Below are 19,684 nucleotides of genomic sequence, written 5' to 3' on the forward strand. Positions count from 1 at the left end.
TCCTCTTAGTTTAAATGTAGCCGGGGTCACTGCATTCAGTGTCTGGGGGCTGATGGCGACAGTTGTTTGCTGTTGTCAGGTCTCAGTCAGTCCCTTATATTTTTAATTGAGCGGTACTTTGCATGCTTAACTGCTCCATTCAAAGGCCTTATTGGAGCGGTCATGCAGTGAGGATGAACAGGGACCTCTGCACCCCTATTTTGGTGATTGGTTGGAGTCTCAGTGCTCAGACATTTATAACCTTCACAATGTCACCAATTGCTTTTCGGCTGTAGCACAGATTTTTATTTTTTTTTTCAGGTTGTGATCAAAAGCAATGTGAATGTGGTTGCGCTACACTTTTTTTCTGTGACTTTCAATGTGGATAGCGACTGAACTCAGATATTCCTGTCTCAGTCATGTAAGGCTACCATGGGTTTAACACTTTAACTATTTCATTATTGGTTTATAGGGCCACAGGATGAAATGATGCGTTGTCAAGAAGCCTGGAAGTGGATTACCAGCACTGACCTTCTGTCTGCAGTCATCACTTCAATGTCTGATTTGCTTGAGGTTTTAAACCAGAAAGGTAAATGTCCATCTTTATGCTCTATATTTCTGCTGCTACTTTATTAATCTTTTCCATAAATTAGATTTTATGTCCAGTGCCATGTAGTCTGTGTGCGTAGAAATCTATTAATGGCACATGTTTGTAATATTCTACTGCCTCTCTATGGCCTCTAAATAGAGTCAAATTGACTTGTGGATTCACAATTTTGTTGACATTTCTCCACTGTAGACCTGGATTCTAGATCACAGATCCGGCTTCTTGATACGTCCAAGAACTGTTTCTCTAAGCTGATGAGCCAGCTGAATGTGGGGTCTGAAGCTAGACGCGCAGAACTCCAGAGATTCTCCATTTCTGGGGACCCTGACAGTCTTGTGCACAGACTGATGTGCGGACTTCACAGAATCAACTTCCAGACATCAACTGTGGACCTTACCAGTACAACTCCCATTGTGGTATGAGAGCATTTACAACATAGTTATTATTTATAGGAAACATTAAACCATACCTCTTCGTAATTATTCATCATGCCCATTGTAAGTGGAAGTACAGAATTCATTTTAGCCACACGTTGCAGAGAAAATCCACAGCATAAATTGACTGGCGCTGCGGATGTTACATTTATGCTGTGGATTTTCATAGTGGGTTTCACTCTTAGCAATGCAAAGGGTGAAATGTGCGGTAATTCTGCAGGGTTTTTAAAATAAAATCCACTCTGTATTGTGCAGATTTTGCTTCTGTGAAATGTCCGCTGATGCATATCCAATCCGTGTGGACATAACGTTGATCCTTGCCTAGACTTAGTGGTTTTCCGATTAAAAAGAAGGTATGACCTGTCCATAGAATAGGTAATAATTCATAGATTGGTGGGTACCCGGCCTCTGAGGCCCCCACCAGAACGGGGCACTTTTGTTCTCTGATAGAATGTCCGACCACCTCTCCATTCATTTCTTATAGAACTACATTAAAAACCCTAGTGCTCAACAGTTCCATAGAGCATGAATGTGTCTTGGTCGAGCTTGTGCACTGATGCTCCATTCTCAATGAGACAATAATGCCCAGTTCTGGCAATTGTAGTCCCAGCGGTAGATGGTAACTACTTTTCAGCTGAAAACCCCTTTAATGTTTAGGTGATCTACTAGAAAAATGTATGAAACTCCCTTTAGTATTCACCAAATAGGAAATCAATATGTTAATGTGGTGTTTGGTTGGTGAGTTCACAGCTCTTGAAGTTTCAGACCCATAGTCTCCAGGTGCACAAGGTCCACATGGTAATACTGCCTTTTCTGTGTTCTACTTGTTGATTTGCTGTTGTCTTAAGAACATAGAGTGGATCCAGATTACCATTCACATCAATGTTCACCTCCCAGTTGGTGTGAATAGTGTCAGTTTTTGTGTACAAGTGTGCAGATTGATATGAGTGGTGATCAACACAATGTCCCAATGACGACACTGACCCAGAAGAAGATAGGCCTGACATTATGCGTGCATAGTGCCACAACTATGATGTTATGCCTCATCTGCTAATCGGTAGAGGCACCAAAGATGCCGGCAGGCAGGAGGAAGGTTGCAGGACTCTCGTCCAGTTGGTAGTCCGTGGTCGCACAAGGAAGCCCTGCTAACCTCCTCCTACCTTCTAGCATCCCTGTTGCCTTTTCTGATTAATAGGCCCAACATTGTATGCATAATGCACAACTATGATGTTGCGTCGAGCCTACTAATCAGAAGAGGCTCTGGTGATGCCGGCAGGTAGTAGGAAGTCCGCAGGGCTCCGGTTGAGTTACCACTTACTACCGACGTGGCTAAAGGACCAGGGAACTGCAAATCTTTTTGCTGAACTCTACTCAGGACTCTTCAAGACACAGCAATGCAATATTTGTAGTGTCATTCCATGTCCGTATGTTCTATCTCCTCCCCGTATTACCTATCCCAGTTTAGGACATCTGTGTACCCATTACACATTCCAGTAATACTATTTCTCTTCTTATCTGCACCTTGAATTTTTTTCATCTGCCTACAGAAGTGCTTGGCTGTCTTGAAGAATCAAATGCTTGCGTTCACCGAGCGGCTCTATGCATCAGAAATAGAGAGACGTTCATTGCGCCAGGAGCTGTCTGATATTAAGCAGAAAATGAGTGACATAAGTAAAGAGTCTGATCAGACAGCACAAAGCCAACATATCCAGCAATCTGTAAGGACATGTCCTTCTTGTTTGGGATTTGGTATTGTCTTGGGACACATAATTTGTTTGCTCCTATACTTCTGCATATTGTTTTTGATGCCATTCTTTTTTTTTTTTAATATAATGAACGATTGAACCCCTCTGGGATAGGAAAAATTATAAATCAGAGGGTTAAGTCATCATGTCTGATTAGTAATCAGGCCTAGTACCATCAGACATGGCTAAAATAAAAATCACCCCAGTCTAAGCCCGTTGTCTATTATGTATGACTGGCTTAAAGGGAACCTGTCACCATATTTTTGCTACCCCAGCTGAGAACAGAATGATTTGGGACAGAGACCTTAATTCCAGCGATTTACTGTCTGCAGATCTACCAGTTCTCTGAATGCTGAACTTTGTATAACCCCTGTATAACACTGTTTGGCATCTTTCTGTGTACACTGTTCATAGGCAGAAAGCTGCCAATCAGTGGTGGAGGCGGGGTTATACAGAGCTCATGAATATGGAAGACTACCTGGCAGCAGGTTTGCTAGTCCTCTAGTGATAATCTCCTGTTGATAAAAGTGATTTTATCAAAACTACAAGCAGCCTAGCAAGTGATGCCTCTCTGGAATTAGGGTCTCTGTCTCTACCTTATTCTGCTCTCAGATTAGGAGGCAAAAACCTGATGACAGATTCAACTTAAAGGTCACCCCTTTCTTTAGAATACTTAAACGGGTTATTCGGGACTAATTATTATTTTTTTTTTACTATGGGCCGTAGAATTAACAGGCAGATAGTTGCTAATTACCTCCCTGTTCTGCCCACCGCCGATCTCTTCTGTCACAGAGCAGTCACAGACTGCTCCTGATGGAGATTCTGTGTTGAAGGGAAGTGATTGCCGATGTCATGCTGATTGTCAGTGGGCTCCCCGCTGCCTAACTGCGGGAAGCTGGCTGACAATCAGCATGACATCGGCAGTCAGAAGAGGAAGTGCTTTTCTGTTGACGTGAAGCTGGCACTGAGTAGGACAGGTAGTTAGTTAACAACTATCTGCCTGTTCGCTCTTAGTCCCGGAAAACCCCATTAACATACCATAGTGACATGAGGTTCTTGGTGCTAAGACCATTAAAGCCAGGCACAGAAAGTCACTTGGAAGGCAGAAAATCCCAAAATTATTACTTTCTATAAAATGTAGTGTCGAACAAAAGTAAAGTGACATAAAACCCTCCAAAAAACGATACATAATTGGTATCACCATTATACCTAACAGGACCCCATAGCCTAATATAACTTAACCATAAAAGTGGTGTGTCATTATTGTCCAGTATAAAATGATTCACTTAATTAGAATACTTAAAATAACGAATTAATATAAAATACAAAGCCACTCATGTATTGGACACAACTAATGGAGAAGCAAGAAATGCTTACAATATTTGCAATAAATAACGCAGCATGAGTAGATAAGAAAAGGTGCAGGATACTGAACTAACCCAAGGTGCAATCCGAGAAATAGCATGGTGGGGAAGAAGAAATGAAATAACAACAACCTTGGTTGCTATCAGGCTGTGTGTCCATCCGCCCCTACGTACATTTAGCTTTGAGGTAAGCAGATTGAAGCAGTGCTAAACGCATGTGTAGGTGGAGGGACATGCAGCCAGATATCTGCTGCGCTTCTAACATACTGTTTCTCCTCACTTCATTCCTTGTTTCCCACTGTGCCATTATTCAGATTTCACCTTGTGGTTACTTTAGTATTCTTCACCTTTTCGTATCTGTTTATGCTGTGTTAATTATTGGAAACAATTTTAGTGTTACTTCATTGGCCATTCGCCCAATACATGAGTTAGTCTCCACTGCTGTTCCCGGTGTCTGTTTTTGTCTACAGTGATGACGTTACATCTACAACGCTGCAGCTAATCCCTGATCTTAGCGGCTCTGCCCGAGTTGACAGTGCTAACCACTTAAAGCCGCTGAGCTCATGAATTGACAACAGCTCTGTCATTGTGTAGCTAGGGCTGCAGACAATAACAGACACCAGGAGGAATGACGTAGAACTCACGCTAGACCCGAGGAGGGTGAGTAAAGCATCGTTTGTTTTATTTAAAGCAAACTGCAGCAGGGGAAGAGGAGTTTTCCTAAAATGAACTAATGGGTTAAAGTTAGAATATAATTATAGATTTTATTAATTTACATAAGTATTTATATAAGCATACTTTTAGATTTTATTCAATATTAGGGGATTGTTATTTATTTATTTTTTTCCAGAAAATGATAACCTATGAGACCTATAGAAGTATTTTCGATGAGCTGAACAGCGCTCTGCTGCGAGAGAAAGAAGCGCAGATTCTCCTGAATGAGCAGTCTCAACAGTTACTGGAGCTGAATTTTAAGATAGGCTTACACTCCAGGGAGGAAGCAGAGAAAGATAAGAGCCTCTCGGAAGCTCTTAAGGTGGGAGGTTCACTTTAAATATTGTACTTACTTGATGCCCTTAGCCTGATAATGATTTAGAGCCTAATTCATCCACTCTTTCTCACCCAAATTCTAGTGTAAAAGGTTTGAAAAGTCGAAAAATTTAGGCACAGCTCTGAGCTGCACCTAAATTTTGCTCCTTCATGAGATGGGGCTTGACAACCACCGCTCGTCAGATTCATGATTGGCATCGGCGTTCACTATGCCACAAATCTTCCTCCTGTAGGGGCTGTAGTAGGATTTGTGGCAAGCCGCACATGGAGATGCACACCACTCAATCGTCGCTCCTGATTCAAGTTGTATACCCATCTTCATGAATCAGGAGCGTCTGACTCCAGCATGCCCCTTCATCAAGACCGGCATGAACATCTTCGGTCTTGATTAATTGATTGATAATTACATACATTTTTGGAGTTTTAAACCCTCATGAATGTAAATTTACGGCACAAGGTTAAACCTCCTGCCCTTACAATCTAGTAGGAGACACAGCTGAGGACCCTGGGGAGAAGACTGAAGCGTTTTATTACCACTTCTGTCTTCTATTCCGCTGGCTACATGGCGCTCATTGAGAGCTATACTATACACCGAATCATCGACACAGCGGATTTATTTGTAGGAAATGGTGACCACGTGATCGTCGTGTGTCCGCCCTGTAAAGTGGAGTTGCTATGTCCTAGCAGACCCAGATCAGATTGGCCAATGGTTTATGTCTCTGCTTTGGCTGTTTTCTCCTGTGACTAAGGTTCATATGGCTGCCACAGTTACAGTGGAAAAAAATAATAATAAAAGAAAAAGAAACAAATGTCTCCCTGATATCTTTTATGATCTCTTGGTGGACAAATTATGTAAAAAAAAATATATACTTATCTATAAAACACGTGCAAAAGATAAACAAAAAGTATACAAAATACAAAGTCCTCCCGGCAAAAAGGTAAGAAAGAAAAATCTGATTTTCATATATACTGTATATAATACTTATTGCTTACATAAGACAAAAAAGCTACACATATGAAGTATCCACATGACCGTAAGAACCGAGGGAATTCACGCAACAGGTTATTTGGTGTAAGGTGAACTACGTCTTCATGCCCGCCTCCAATAGGCGTATACGGCAGTATATGAAGCACGACAGCATCTGTCTGCATCATTATAGTCTATGACCCCATCAGCATAAATGTCCTAATCCCATTTTACTGGGGGTTCGGATGGAATCCCTGACGTAGGAAAAATGATTATGTGAACCCAGCCTGAGAAACTGCATTGGGAGATTTTATGTGGCAGAAACTGGTCTAGGATCCAGCTGTAGTCACAGTAGTGATCCGATGACTGGTGTTTGTCACCAGATTAATTAATAAATGTTTCTTTTAACATTATTTTAAAATGAATTTCTGAGAGCAAAACCAAAAATGTACAGTTTTCTGAGTCCCTATGAAATGCGCCCATGATGCCAGCCTATGTTCTGCAGATCACGCTCTTCTCTGTAGCTTTGGCCATACGTTGCTGTAGCAGAGCTTTTATCTTCTCGCACCGGCTTACAGCGTCTTTCTGAGACAAAACTGGAACTGCACAGAAAAGATCAACTTGTGCGTCAGCAGGAAAGACAACTGACCCAGCTGGAGCAGGACAGGCGTCTTCTGGAAGAGAGCTTCTCTAGTGCGGAGGGTGCAGCCCGGTGAGGACCTGTAGGATGTCACTGCTGATTATTCCTTTATCTGAAGGCAATATGAATTATGCTTCCATAACTTTACTATTCATTTTTACAGAGAAAAGGAAATCCTGACAGGTTACATGAAATCGGTTGCGGCAACATTTCAGAAGGTAAGAACTCCTCCAGACTTCACAAAATTATTCTCCATGTCAGTATGATTATGGTGATGCCAAACATGTATAGTTTTGTTGTTTTTGTTTCTTTTTACAGTGGTGAAAATAAATTTTTAATTTTGTGTTAATCTGAGAGCCGTACCTTTGTGATATCTGTCGCTTCATTGAAGGACACAGGAACCATGAGTTAATATGCTACCACCTGGTGGCTGACACTTAGAATGCATCTTAGAAAAAAACGTAAAGTGAATCTGTCACCCGCTGGCACTTGTCTGACCTACTAATATGTGCATACAGGTGATAGAAATAGAAATCTATACCTACCTGTATGCCTCATATTAGAGGTCTTGTGGCTGTGAAATGTCTTTTTATTCATTCTGGTTTCTGATGTGTTCCCGCCTTCTGTTTTAATTGTAATGTTTCCCCCCTCCGCTGCACGTCACAGTGCCCTGTAACGTGCAGTTGCCGGAGACAGATCCCGCGCCTGTGCACTTCACCTTTTCTGCAAGGCGCACTTCTTCCTGCCGTCTATGTATCATTGTAGAACAGGGATCTTGTGCGCAGGCACGGGGAAGTCAGAGTGACTCGCCTGCGCAGAAGATCACGCAATACACTAGCCTGTGATCTTCTGCACAGGCGCCAGTGAGTCACAGAGACTCGCGGGAGGGAGAATCGTGAAGGGATTTCAACGCGCAGGCACGAGATTACAACGCCGCAGCAGGACACTGTGACGTGCAGGGAAGGTGAGTACTGTGATAATAGAGAGGAGGTGGGGGGGATTCCTTATGGGCCCGGAGCCTGGAGCAATCATTACCATAAAGTCATAATACAAGATTTCAAAACATCAAAACTATTAATATGAGGCATACAGGTATGAGTAGATTTACATTTCTATCACCTGTATGCTCATATTAATAGGTTAGTTACGTCTCAGGGGGTGACAGATTTCCTCTATTTCCTTCCCACCAGACTTAATCCTGGGAACCCGACACCCAGTTATTCAGTTCAGTGTTATCTTTTATGTTATCTCGGTGCCCAAGGTGGTCTCCACCTTTTCCTACCCTTTTTCGCCTGTAGTCTTTAATGGGTGGGTTAAAGAATACTTGCAGTGTTTCAGTCTTTTCAAATCCTAGGGGAGTGCCAGCCAGGTCCATCTCATTCTAGTGTTAAGACAGGTCGTTCAGACGATCAACTTCTGTTGTGTTGCCTGGACCACGAGGTTATTTAGAGATTTTATGCCTCTAATGGTCTTCCAAGAAGCCTACCTGCTCCACTAATGGAGTAGGTGACTGGTCAGGGTGGATCAAGGCTCTTCTACATTCCAGGGGAATCTTGGTCTTTCCCTATCAGGGCAGGATTCTCCATCCCCAGTTTGGACTGAAGATTTTGATTGCCTGCTAAGCTCAGGATTTTTCAGATTAAAGCCAGAACTCCTGTTATTCATTGCAAATCCAGGCAGACCTTTCCTAATGTTTTCCTCATCTACCCAATTTCTTGGTCATCTAAATTACCAGCAAGACTGTTGAGTCCGCAGTTCAGAAGGCTTCGGTCCTTTCTGGTTTTGTTTGCCTACGATCAGAGAACAAAGGCCTTAGATGTCATGTTTCTACTATTACATTTAGAGAGCCTCTTGTTCTTGAGTGGGAACCTATCAGCAGTGCTCTTGTGGCATTTTTCTCCTTTTTAAGTTTTGCATGCCTGTCTTGAGCCAGGGTTGACTCACAAGGATCAAGTTCCTGCCTTGGTTATCCTGGTCCATCGGAAACTTCACTTATAGGCAATGTCGGACTAGGGTGCCAAGGGCCCACCAGTAACCAACTCCAGGGCCACACTTTATCAGCTACATACAAATGTGACATTATCCTCAATCACAAATGTATATAACAATGAACTGAGTAGATTGTTAAATGAATAAGATGTCGCCTTTGTCTGTACATAGTGATTCAAGTATATAGTGCCAAGTTCTGCTCATATAAGAGGCAGGTAGCCCACTCCTGCACAGGGGCCCACCGGAGGATTCTCCTGTGGACCTGTCCAAGCCTGCCCATGAGTAGTAAATCTGAACTACCCACCTGAGCAGGGCAAACACAGGCCCACTGTATTAGCCCGCTTGGATCTGGGAGACCTCAGTCTGATCTGGGACGCCCTTCAGTCCTCTCCTTTTGTGCCAATCAGAGAGATCTCTCCATTTCGGCTTTCTGGCAGGGCGATTTTTTTCCCTTTCCAGTGATCTTTTCCATCAAGCAATGCTCAGAAGGGTGCTCTTTCCTTCTTTGGAACAGAGTGGTCTGCCATTCGGCTACATCTTTTTACCTTGATTCTCCGCCTTTCATCTTATTGAGGAGATTGCGCTCCTTCCTTTAGGTCGGGCTAAGCTAGGGCACACCTACCAGGGCACGGCTCTCCCCCTGCGGGGCAGAAGCCTCCTGGGTCTTATGCCTCTAGGCATCTGTCTTTTATTTGCTAGAGCTGCTACTTGATGGCTCATCGCTGTGGGACTCTTACCTTTGCATCTAGGGATGCAAGTCTTAGCATAAGGGTACTACAAGTGGCAGCTACTCGGGTATTTAACCGAGGGAATGCTACACTTTCTTCTGCAGAACTGGCTGCAGGAGAAATTTAAGGGCTTGTTGTATACATGGCAATCTGTTGTTTTTATTGATATCATTTTTGGGCACATACAAGATTTTGATTTCTTTTTATTGCTATTTTTAGGTAGATGCGGTAATCAAAAAAAAACCTGCAATTTTGGTGTTTGAAATTTTTTTTTCTCTTTACTGTGTTTATCGTTTTGGTTCATTTTAAATTTTGGTTGAAATTTTATGCATATTGTGATACCAAATGTGCTTTATTTTTTCATGCTTTAAAAACTTTTTTTTTTCATTTTTTGCTTTTATTTTTTAGTTCCCTTAAGCTACTTTTCTACGATGAGCTTTTGGTGAGTTTTTGATGTTGCAGATTTTCTGCACCATTTCTACACCCATTAAGTAAAATAGGTTGCTCACATTTTTTCAAAAATATGCAGCGTAAAAAACTCATTGTGGGAACGTAGCCTTACCGAACTTGAACCTGTGATCATCTGATCGGTTATACTATATTCTGAAATACAACTGCATAGTCCCTGGCTGCCAATGACAACCCATCGCTTCTCTGTGATTTTGTCGCAGGGCACCAATTGCGCCATTTAAATGCCACGCAATAGCATTAAGGCCACGGTCACACGTTCAGTATTTGGTCCGTAATTGTAAGCCAAATCAGGAGTGGAAAATACTGACCAAACACTGAACGTGTGAACGTCGCACTAAATGGTTAAACTGCAGTAATCGCTGCACACTGCGGTCACTGCCAGCTATTTAACATCTGTCTGGTATAGTGCCGCTCAGCTCCTTAGCCCACGCCATAGTTCTGCAACCACACTATATAAATATATGTTATGTGGTTGCAAAGGGTTTAACTTTTTCTTTTTTTATGCACCTTAAAAGGATATTCCCATCTCCAAGATCCTATCCCAATATGTAGTAGGTGTAATAATAATATTAGTAAATATCTCCAATTATAAATGTAGTATAGTATTTCTGATTCACTATCTCTCTTTCCTCATGTGCAGGCATTGCAGGACCTTAGGTATTATTATTACACCTACTACATATTGGGATAGAATCTTGGAGATGGGAATACCCCTTTAATTTTCTCTAGATTGGTGATGATCTGGATCCTGAGACCGCCATCAATTTTCCAAAAGATGGTGTAGAGTTCAGAAGCCAGGATTGCACAGAGCAGAGTATCTATTCAGTACAAAGCCTATGGTATCGCTCAGGCAGTAGCTATGCACTTTTCAGCCGTCTTTTGGAAGATCAATGGAGGGTCCCAGACCAATCTGTTGGCACTTAGAGTGTATAAAAATATAAAAATCTGTTAAATATTTAGTTACTCTTTAAGCATTTAGAATTAGTGAAATGACTCCTTGCAAATTATTTATTTTATCTATTTATTTTTTAACTTGTTTTTTGCTTTTTTTCCCCTTCTTTCAGATGAGAGATCAAATCTCCTTATCACGGATAGCAACATCACGACAAGATTTCGCTTTCCAGCTTCCAAAATTACCATCAAATCTCTTTGAAATGAAAGGGTTCACGGGAGGATCGGACTTTACTGTTTGCCAGGTATTCATGATATTATTGTTTGCCTTTCCAAAGTCTGAATGTAACATTGCCTTTATCTTTGTAAGGACGTTTTTCATTAAAGTGTATTTGAGCTAAATGGAAATGTTATCTTGATTATCATAAATAATAAAAAAATAAAAAGTTACCATTGTAGACTTCAGAAGTATAGAAAATCTGTAGCACCCTATTTTTTGTTCCTCTATCTTGGCATCCCTGGCAATCAGCTCTTAAAGGGGGCTTTTTTAATGCATATATTTTCTCATACAATGCTGCAATACCAAGCACAGCAGCTAATAAGTAGGTGGCCTGTAAGCAGACAGTCGCACTCGCAGACCGCAACCCATTTAAAGAGCTTGGCTGAGATGCTGAGAGTCCAACTTCCACCAATCTCATACTAAGGGCCTATTGTAAAGATCCTGGAAAACCCCTTTGAATGGTTTGTCTCCTTTTGTTATATGGGTAAAATTACAAAGTATTTTTAAAGGTAAGCAACTTGCATCTTATTAAAAATCATCTCCCTATTTCAAGAACAGAGATATTTTAAATTCTATCATGTATTACTTGTTATCTAGATTTCCTGCCACTACTGCAAGGATAGCATAATGTTTCCAAACTCTCTGCTATAGAATTTGTGCTGCTCTGAAGCTCATTGGATTGCTGGATCTAGCCAACTTTAGTGCTCCTCCAATACTGCAGAAAAAAGTCTGCATCAAAGAGCACAGTTCAGGCCATCATCATAACCATTTTGTGGGTATGAATTGTTAATCATCAGGAGCGCATCATCCCCTGGCACGAAGAAAGCCAGGAGGCAGGGGAATGATGAGCTCCTGAAAATACATCTTTAAAGAGATAAAAGTTCAGTCAGTCTGTATCCACAGGTTTAAAAGATGCAAGAGCGCAATAGGGTCTTATCCAGGTAACAGATTAATAAAAGAACAGTAGAACCGCTCACCTTGTAGGGTTGCGTGAGACGCAAAACGCAAAAAGCTTAGAATCCAGATCCAGCAGCTTCCATAAAATATGTCAGAATGAAGTGGCGGGAATGTGGGAATGGAAGTTATTCTGTGCTCTCTGGAGTCACGACAAACCAGTAGTAAGGTAAAAATGTAATTTTTTTTTAACGCGTTTCACCGACAACCTTTATGTATGGTTGTCCTGAAGAAGTAGTCAGTGGATCTTGAAACTTGTTGACCATAAACCTACATTTTTACCTTGCTACTGGTTTGCTGTGACTCCAGAGAGCGCGGAATAACTTCCATTCCCGGCACTTCATTCTGCATCCACAGTTTGGAAGAACTTACTGCACTTAGGTTTATACAGCCTCTATTTTCAGTATTGTTCTACGTTCCATCTCGTGGTGGCTGTATTCATCTAAAAATCGGATCTGCTTTACTCGGGGGTTTTATTTTTTTACAATGAAATTCAGTTGCACTGAACATCTATTCTGTTGAAAAAATGTATCTCATCCATGATTTTTATTTATTTTAAGCTGGAGGTGCCTGTGTATTGTGATCTAATTATTATATTACAGGTCAGAGTTATTGGTGATTATGCATTTATATCAGAATTCCGAGCTATAGAAATACTGATCTTACTTTTTATGATTCATCTCTTCTGTTATGTCTATAAAATATCGTCCAAAAGTATATATGAAGGTGGCCACCTTGACAATGTAATTTTCATATTCTCTTGATTTCCAAAGTAAGATGTAATCCAGGGAATAAACAAATACTGTACGTATATGCTGAGCTATCCTGCCTTCTGCTTGTTACAGACCATGATCGAGAGCTTCTTGGACATCTATCAGATGGTGTGTACCAAAGTATCTAATCTGGAAAGAGAGATAGTGTTCCATGAAAAGCACATTGCTGCTCTCAAATCCGAGCTGCAGACCGCTTGTCTTCGTGAGGCCAAGGTCCTACCTGTGGTAAATGTTGATCCGTATATACGGGACTCCATATGTGGGCCGTGATGACTTGTCATAATTAACTTTGCTTTTTGTTATTAGCCTATTTTGGGGTCAGGCTGTGAAATAATTTATCACCATAAGCAGAAAGGCTCATATATTCTGGATCTATTCAGCTTCTAAAATAAAATAGAAGGGATATGTTTTAGAGAGAATAATTGATATTATGTAGGGCAAACTAAATGCTTTGTTGGCTAAGCCACAGAAATGGGTACAAGGACTCCTGTAGACTAAGCATCTTGCCTGAAAATACTGAACAAGTATTTTCTTTTAGGTCTTGGAGTTCGGACATGGAGACCTTCAGCACTTAGTAGGCTACTTAGGCCACATTCACACGTTCAGTATTTGGTCAGCATTTTACATCAGTATCTGTAAGCCAAAACCAGAAGTGAAACAATCAGAGGAAAAGTATAATAGAAACATGTGCATAACTTGACTAATACTGACCAAAATACTGCTGTGAGAACATGGCCTTACGGGGCAAACTGAAGCCTCAGTGCCTGCTGTCACCAAATATTACTGCCGGTCTTTTTCAGTCCCCAAACAGTTATTGCCCACCTGCCTCCTCTGGAATCAAGTGACTGTGTGTGCTTTCTTTCACATTCAGGCTGTGTAGTCAGTGTTCCTATAACTGTGACCTTGGAAACTATGCTGCCAAGTGAATCTTTAGTAACTTTTAAAGGGAATCTGTCAGTAGGATCAACCCTCCTAAATCGTCTACATGATCATGTAGGTCATAGGAAGTTGAATAAAATGATATCTGATATCTGCGATCCAATGTCTTACTCCAGAGAAATCCAGGTTTTTCTTAATATTTAAGTTAGCTGTTGAGATCTTTGGGCCGGACATAGAGCTCTCTGAGAATCTGCCTGCAGGGCTTATTTTAACCCCTTTAGAGCCCATGTCGTATTAGTACGCACATTTGCGTACCCCCGGTTCAGTGAGGGCTGCTGCTCTGAGCCCTCACTGAACCGAGCACATGTCAGCTGATTCTTACAGCTGACATGTGCCCGCAACAGCCGCGGGTGGAATCGCGATCCACCCGCGGCTGTTAACATGTTAAATGCCGCTGTCAATCTCCGACAGCGACATTTAACGCGCGCTTCCAGGTTGCGCGTCATAAGCCCCGCCCACCGGCGACCCCGTCACGTGATCGTGGGTCCCCGATGGGCGTGCATGACAACCCAGGGTCTGCAGCAGACGCCTGTGGTTGTCATGATCTGGTCGCTATGAGCGCCACCTAGTGGTCGGCGCTCATAGCACAGGACCATTTCTGCTATATGCAGGGGATCTGCTCGTCCCCTGTATGTAGCAGAGACGATCAGACAACTGCTGCTTCTAGTCTCCTATGGAGACTATTGAAGCATGCAGTAAGTGAAAAAAAAATGTTTTTAAAAATATAAAAAAAATAAAAAAAATATAAAAGTTTAAATCACCCCCCTTTCGCCCCATTCAAAATAAAATATAAAAAAAAAAAAACCACATACACATATTTGGTATCGCCGCGTTCAGAATCGCCCCATCTATCAATATAAAAAAAGAATTAATCCGATCGGTAAACGGTGTAACGAGAAAAAAATTCTAAACGCCAGAATTCCTTTTTTTGGTCGCCGCAAAATTGCAATAAAATGCAATAACGGGCGATCAAAACATCGGATCTACCCCAAAATGTTATCAATAAAAACGTCAGCCCGGCGCGCAAAAAATAAGCCCTCACCCAGCCCCAGATCCCGAAAAATGGAGACCCTACAGGTCTCGGAAAATGGCGCTATTTTTTTTTAGTTTTTTTTACCAAATTTTGGAATTTTTTTTCACCACTTAAATATAAAAGAACCTATACATGTTTGGTGTCTACGAACTCGTAATGACCTGGAGAATAAGAATGGCAAGTCAGTTTTAGCATTCAGTGAATGTGGTAAAAAAAATAAATAAAAAACAACTGTGGTATTGCACTTTTTTTGCAATTTTACCGCACTTGGAATTTTTTTCCTGTTTTCCCGTACACGATATGGTAAAACTAGTAATGGCGTTGAAAAGTACAACTTGTCCCGCAAAAAATAAGCCCTCACATGGCCATATTGTCAAAAAAATAAAGACGCTATGGCTCTGGGAACAAGGGGAGCAAAAAACGAAAAAGCAAAAACGACAAAACCCAAGGTTGCGAAGGGGTTAAATGAAAATGGACTTTACAGTGTGAGACATGTAGACCAGGAGAGCAGACTGTCAGTCTGGAGAAACCACTTGTTTTATTAGTTGTGTTGAGCTTTTTAAAGGGAAACTGTTATGATGCAGATACCATTAACCTGCAAATATAGAGTTAATCTGCAGGTTAATAGTGTTCTAAAGCTGCTGGGCTGCTGTACTGAAACCCTTCCTACCAAGAAGAAATGAACTTTATGGGTATGTGTCCATGAACAGGAGCTCCTGCGGATTTGAAGCTGCTTGTTTATGCAGCGTCAAAACCGCAGCGTCCAGATGTTACAGCATAGTGGATGGGATTACTAAAAATCCCATGTCAATTATGTGTCCCCGCGGATCACCCATGAAAACTGACATGCGGCGCATCTTTTAGACCCGCAGCATGTCAATTTCTCTTGCGAGTCCGCATGTGGACTTTCACCGTAGACTAACATCTATGAGGAAAGTCCGCATGTGAAAAAAAAAAAATCCCAGCCGCTCATTTGCATAACTGAGGGTGAATCCGTGCGGCTGCCCTGCAGCGTCGGGGCAGCAGGCGGCTCCGGATCGTGGGAACGTACCCCATAAGTCCTGGCAGCCTATTGCTTTCAGTCATTGATGTGCAGCTGTAGCCTCAGTCAGGGCAGTATTAGTGCCGGGGCATGCTCACTGTATACTGAGCGGTGACTGAAGCCACGCAGGCCGCACCTCTATGAGTGAAAACCACAGGCTGCCGGGAGGAATAAAGATCATTTCCTCCTTAAAGTACAACGGACAGGTAGCTTTAGAGCGTTATTAATCTGCAAATTAACCCTATATCTGCAGGTTAATAGCATTTGGGGACATACATTCCCTTTAAATTCGTCTTGTTTTATCGGTTTATTGCAAACAGCAGAATGTTTTGTTAAGAAACCTGCTTTGCAATGGAAATGAAAAAAGTCCAGTTAACTCCCCACCAGGTGCACGGATCATACGGGCTGTGTGCAATAATGCAGAGAAGTGATGAAACATCCAGATCCCATGATCCATTAAAATTCCGTAATGGCTCTACTAGATATTCCACAGAAAATAGAAAAAACACTAGTACAAAAATGCAACGCGTTTCGGATCACTTATGATCTTTCTTCATAGCAGCAGGGCTGCGTTTTTGGTCAATAAAACTAATTTTTATTTGTTACAAATGTAATCCGCACCCAAAAAACACAGTGAAAACGCTGCAAACCAGCATTTTGCACTCAGCCTTTTTACTTCCAAGGCAGCAGGTTTTGGCTACAGAAACAGATGCAGCAAAAACTTTGCATGTGAACATAGCCTATATATCACTATGTAGAAATCCAGCCAATATTGGCTAAACACTAGTGTAACAGTTTTTTTTATCTGGTGCCATAGTTGTGTTTAAAGCATCGGCAGCCCATGTTATGTTGCTGTAGTTGTAACACTGCTTCTTTAATACACCAGGCAAAGCTTGATGCCCACACTCTACCAAGCTCCGGAGAACTTCACTCAGAAAGAAGTAATGCAGACTTTTTGCCACTGCGGGCAGAGCCGGACTTCTCACAAAGCCATATGACCATTTAGTCATGTAAACAGCAGCATTTTCCAGCCTATGGACTTCTCATCTGTCATCTAAGATATAACTGTTTTTCTGCTCGGAATGAAATTACTCCCTTAAGTTATTAAAGACAACATGCCACGGTGTAAATGTTCTTCATTATGATCATGTCTGCTTTGTATGTTATCACTGGTGTAATGCACTGATCTTTTATATCATTTATTTATATATTTTAATATATACACTGTGTGCAGAATTACTAAGCAAGTTGTATTTTAGAGGATTATTTTTATTAGTGATCAACAACTATGTTCTCAATCAACCCAAAAGACTCATAAATATCCAAGCTTAATATTTTTGGAAGTTGGAGTGTTTTTTTTTAGATTTGGCTATCTTAGGAGGATATGTGTTTGTACAGGTAACTATTACTGTGCAGAATTATTAGGCAACTTAATAAAAACCAAATATAATCCCATCTCAATAGTTTATTTTCACCAGGTAAACCAATATCAGTGCACAAAATTTAGAAATAAACATTTCTGACATGCAAAAACAAAAAAATTAGTGATCAATATAGCCACCTTTCTTTATGATGACACTCAACAGCCTTCCATCCATAGATTCTGTCTGTTGCTTGTTCGGTTTTCGATCAACAGTGCGTGTAGCAGCCACCACAGCCTCCCAGACACTGTTCCGAGAGGTGTACGGTTTTCCCTCCCTGTAGATCTCACATTTTCTCTATGGGGTTCAGATCAGATGAACAAGGGGGCCATGTCATTATTTTTTCTTCTTTTAGATCTTTGCTGGGCCACGCTGTGGAGTAGTTGGATGCATGTGATGGAGCATTGTCCTGCATGAAAATCATGTTTTTCTTGAACGATACCGACTTCTTCCTGTACCACTGCTTGAAGAAGTTGTCTTCCAGAAACTGGCAGTAGGTCTGGGAGTTGAGCTTCACTCCATCCTCAACCCGAAAAGGTCCCACAAGTTCATCTTTGATGATACCAGCCCATATCAGTACCCCACCTCCACCTTGCTGGCGTCTGAGTCAGAGTGGAGCTCTCTGCCCTTTACTGATCCAGCCTCTGGCCAAACCATCTGGCCCATCAAGAGTCACTCTCATTTCATCAGTCCATAAAACCTATGAAAAATCAGTCTTAAGATATTTCTTGGCCCATTCTTGATGTTTTATCTTATGTTTTTTGTTCAAAGGTGGTCGTTTTTCAGCCTTCCTTACCTTGGCCATGTCCCTGAGTATTGCACACCTTGTGCTTTTTGATACTCCAGTAACGTTGCAGCTCTGAAATATGGCAAAACTAGTGGCGAATGGCATCTTGGCAGCTTCACGCTTGATTTTCCTCAATTCATGGGCAGTTATTTTGCGCCTTTTTTGGCCAACACGCTTCTTGCGACCCTGTTGGCTATTTGCCATGAAACGCTTGATTGTTCGGTGATCACGCTTCAAAAGTTTGGAAATTTCAAGACTGCTGCATCCCTCTGCAAGACATCTCACAAGTTTGGACTTTTCAGAGCCCGTCAAATCTCTCTTCTGACCCATTTTGCCAAAGGAAAGGAAGTTGCCTAATAATTAAGCACACCTTATATAGGGCGTTGATGTCATTAGTCAACACCCCTCCTCATTACAGAGATGCACATCACCAGATTTACTTAATTGGTAGTTGGCTCTCAAGCCTATGCAGCTTTGAGTAGGACAACATGTATAAAAAGTATCATATGATCAAAATGCTCATTTGCCTAATAATTCTGCACACAGTGTATTACATACTATTTTAATAGCTTTATGTAACATATCTTTTTTTTTTTTTTACATTTTGTAATAACTTTAAAATCTTAGAAAGGAATAAGTCCAGCGCTGGACTTATTCCTTTCTAGGTTCTGAAAACTTGCAGCACAGCAGGATCCGTGTGCTCCAGGAGGTGGTGAGCAGACCTTAACTTTTTTGTATGTTTTTCAACTTTAAAATCTGTTGTAATGATCGCGGTTGCAGAGGGTGTGACTGCCACCGGGCTCATTTGGGAGGGGGTCTGCAGACTCCAACAGCTATTTCAGCAGAATGTACACGCTGTTGGTCAATCAAAGGCCAGCAGCTGACATCGGCGTGCAAGTCACTGGCACTGTATGGCTCTGGCTACAGGAGGACGTCGTGGGAATTGGGATAGGTGAGAAGAATCGTTTTGGCGTTATTTATATTTGTTGGAGAAGAATCACAGAACAGGGACATTATCATTGGAAGAAGCCCAGGATGGGGGACATATATTACTGCAAGGGACCCCGGATGAGGCGCATTATACCGGGATGGGGGGGGGGGAGACAACACATATATTAGTGTAAGGGGCCCAGGATGGGGCGCATTATACTGGGATGGGGGACATATATTACTGGAAGGGACACAGGATTATACTAGGGTGGTGGACATTATACCAGGAATGGGCCCAGGATGGAGACAATACCAAGATGGGGGACATTATTACTAAAATTATACCAGGAAAAGGCCCAGGATGGTGGACATTACACCTGGAATGGGCCAGGATTGGGGACATTATTACAGGAAAGAAGCACAGGATGAGAGATATTATTACAAGGATGGGCTTGGATCGGGGGCATTATTACAGGTTGAGGGATATAGTTGCATAAGAGGGTGAACACAGTTGTCTTCACACGATCTGGAACACTACAACTCTACATCTGACGAACATGCATGTGGGGGCCCAGGTCCAAATTTTGTACTGGGGCCCTTCGGAGTTACGCCACTGTTTAAAGTGATCACACAGTTGGAGCAGGTTAATGCATTTCATGG

General features: G+C 41.8%; 1 protein-coding gene across 4 annotated transcripts in view; it reads left to right on the top strand.

The window, feature by feature from the left end:
- The window catches only part of CCDC171 (coiled-coil domain containing 171), a 166,727-nt gene extending 149,533 nt beyond the window's left edge, over positions 1 to 17,194 (top strand). Inside the window, exons 17-25 of one of the 4 annotated variants that reach the window (XM_073665129.1) lie at positions 452 to 568; positions 779 to 1,002; positions 2,568 to 2,738; positions 4,980 to 5,165; positions 6,725 to 6,858; positions 6,950 to 7,004; positions 11,039 to 11,170; positions 12,945 to 13,097; positions 16,773 to 17,194. In XM_073665129.1, coding sequence (XP_073521230.1) covers positions 452 to 568; positions 779 to 1,002; positions 2,568 to 2,738; positions 4,980 to 5,165; positions 6,725 to 6,858; positions 6,950 to 7,004; positions 11,039 to 11,170; positions 12,945 to 13,097; positions 16,773 to 16,892 — 1,292 coding nt within the window. In that variant the 3' untranslated portion in view covers positions 16,893 to 17,194. The remainder of the gene's footprint in view (positions 1 to 451; positions 569 to 778; positions 1,003 to 2,567; positions 2,739 to 4,979; positions 5,166 to 6,724; positions 6,859 to 6,949; positions 7,005 to 11,038; positions 11,171 to 12,944; positions 13,098 to 16,772) is intronic. The other 3 variants (XM_073665076.1, XM_073665004.1, XM_073665137.1) reach the window with 3 other exon arrangements.
- Positions 17,195 to 19,684: the final 2,490 nt, after the last annotated feature.

This window comes from Phyllobates terribilis, unplaced genomic scaffold (genome assembly GCF_046119375.1).
Source record: "Phyllobates terribilis strain yellow unplaced genomic scaffold, ASM4611937v1 Scaffold_1__5_contigs__length_1240528914, whole genome shotgun sequence".
NCBI classification, from domain to species: Eukaryota; Metazoa; Chordata; class Amphibia; order Anura; family Dendrobatidae; genus Phyllobates; species Phyllobates terribilis.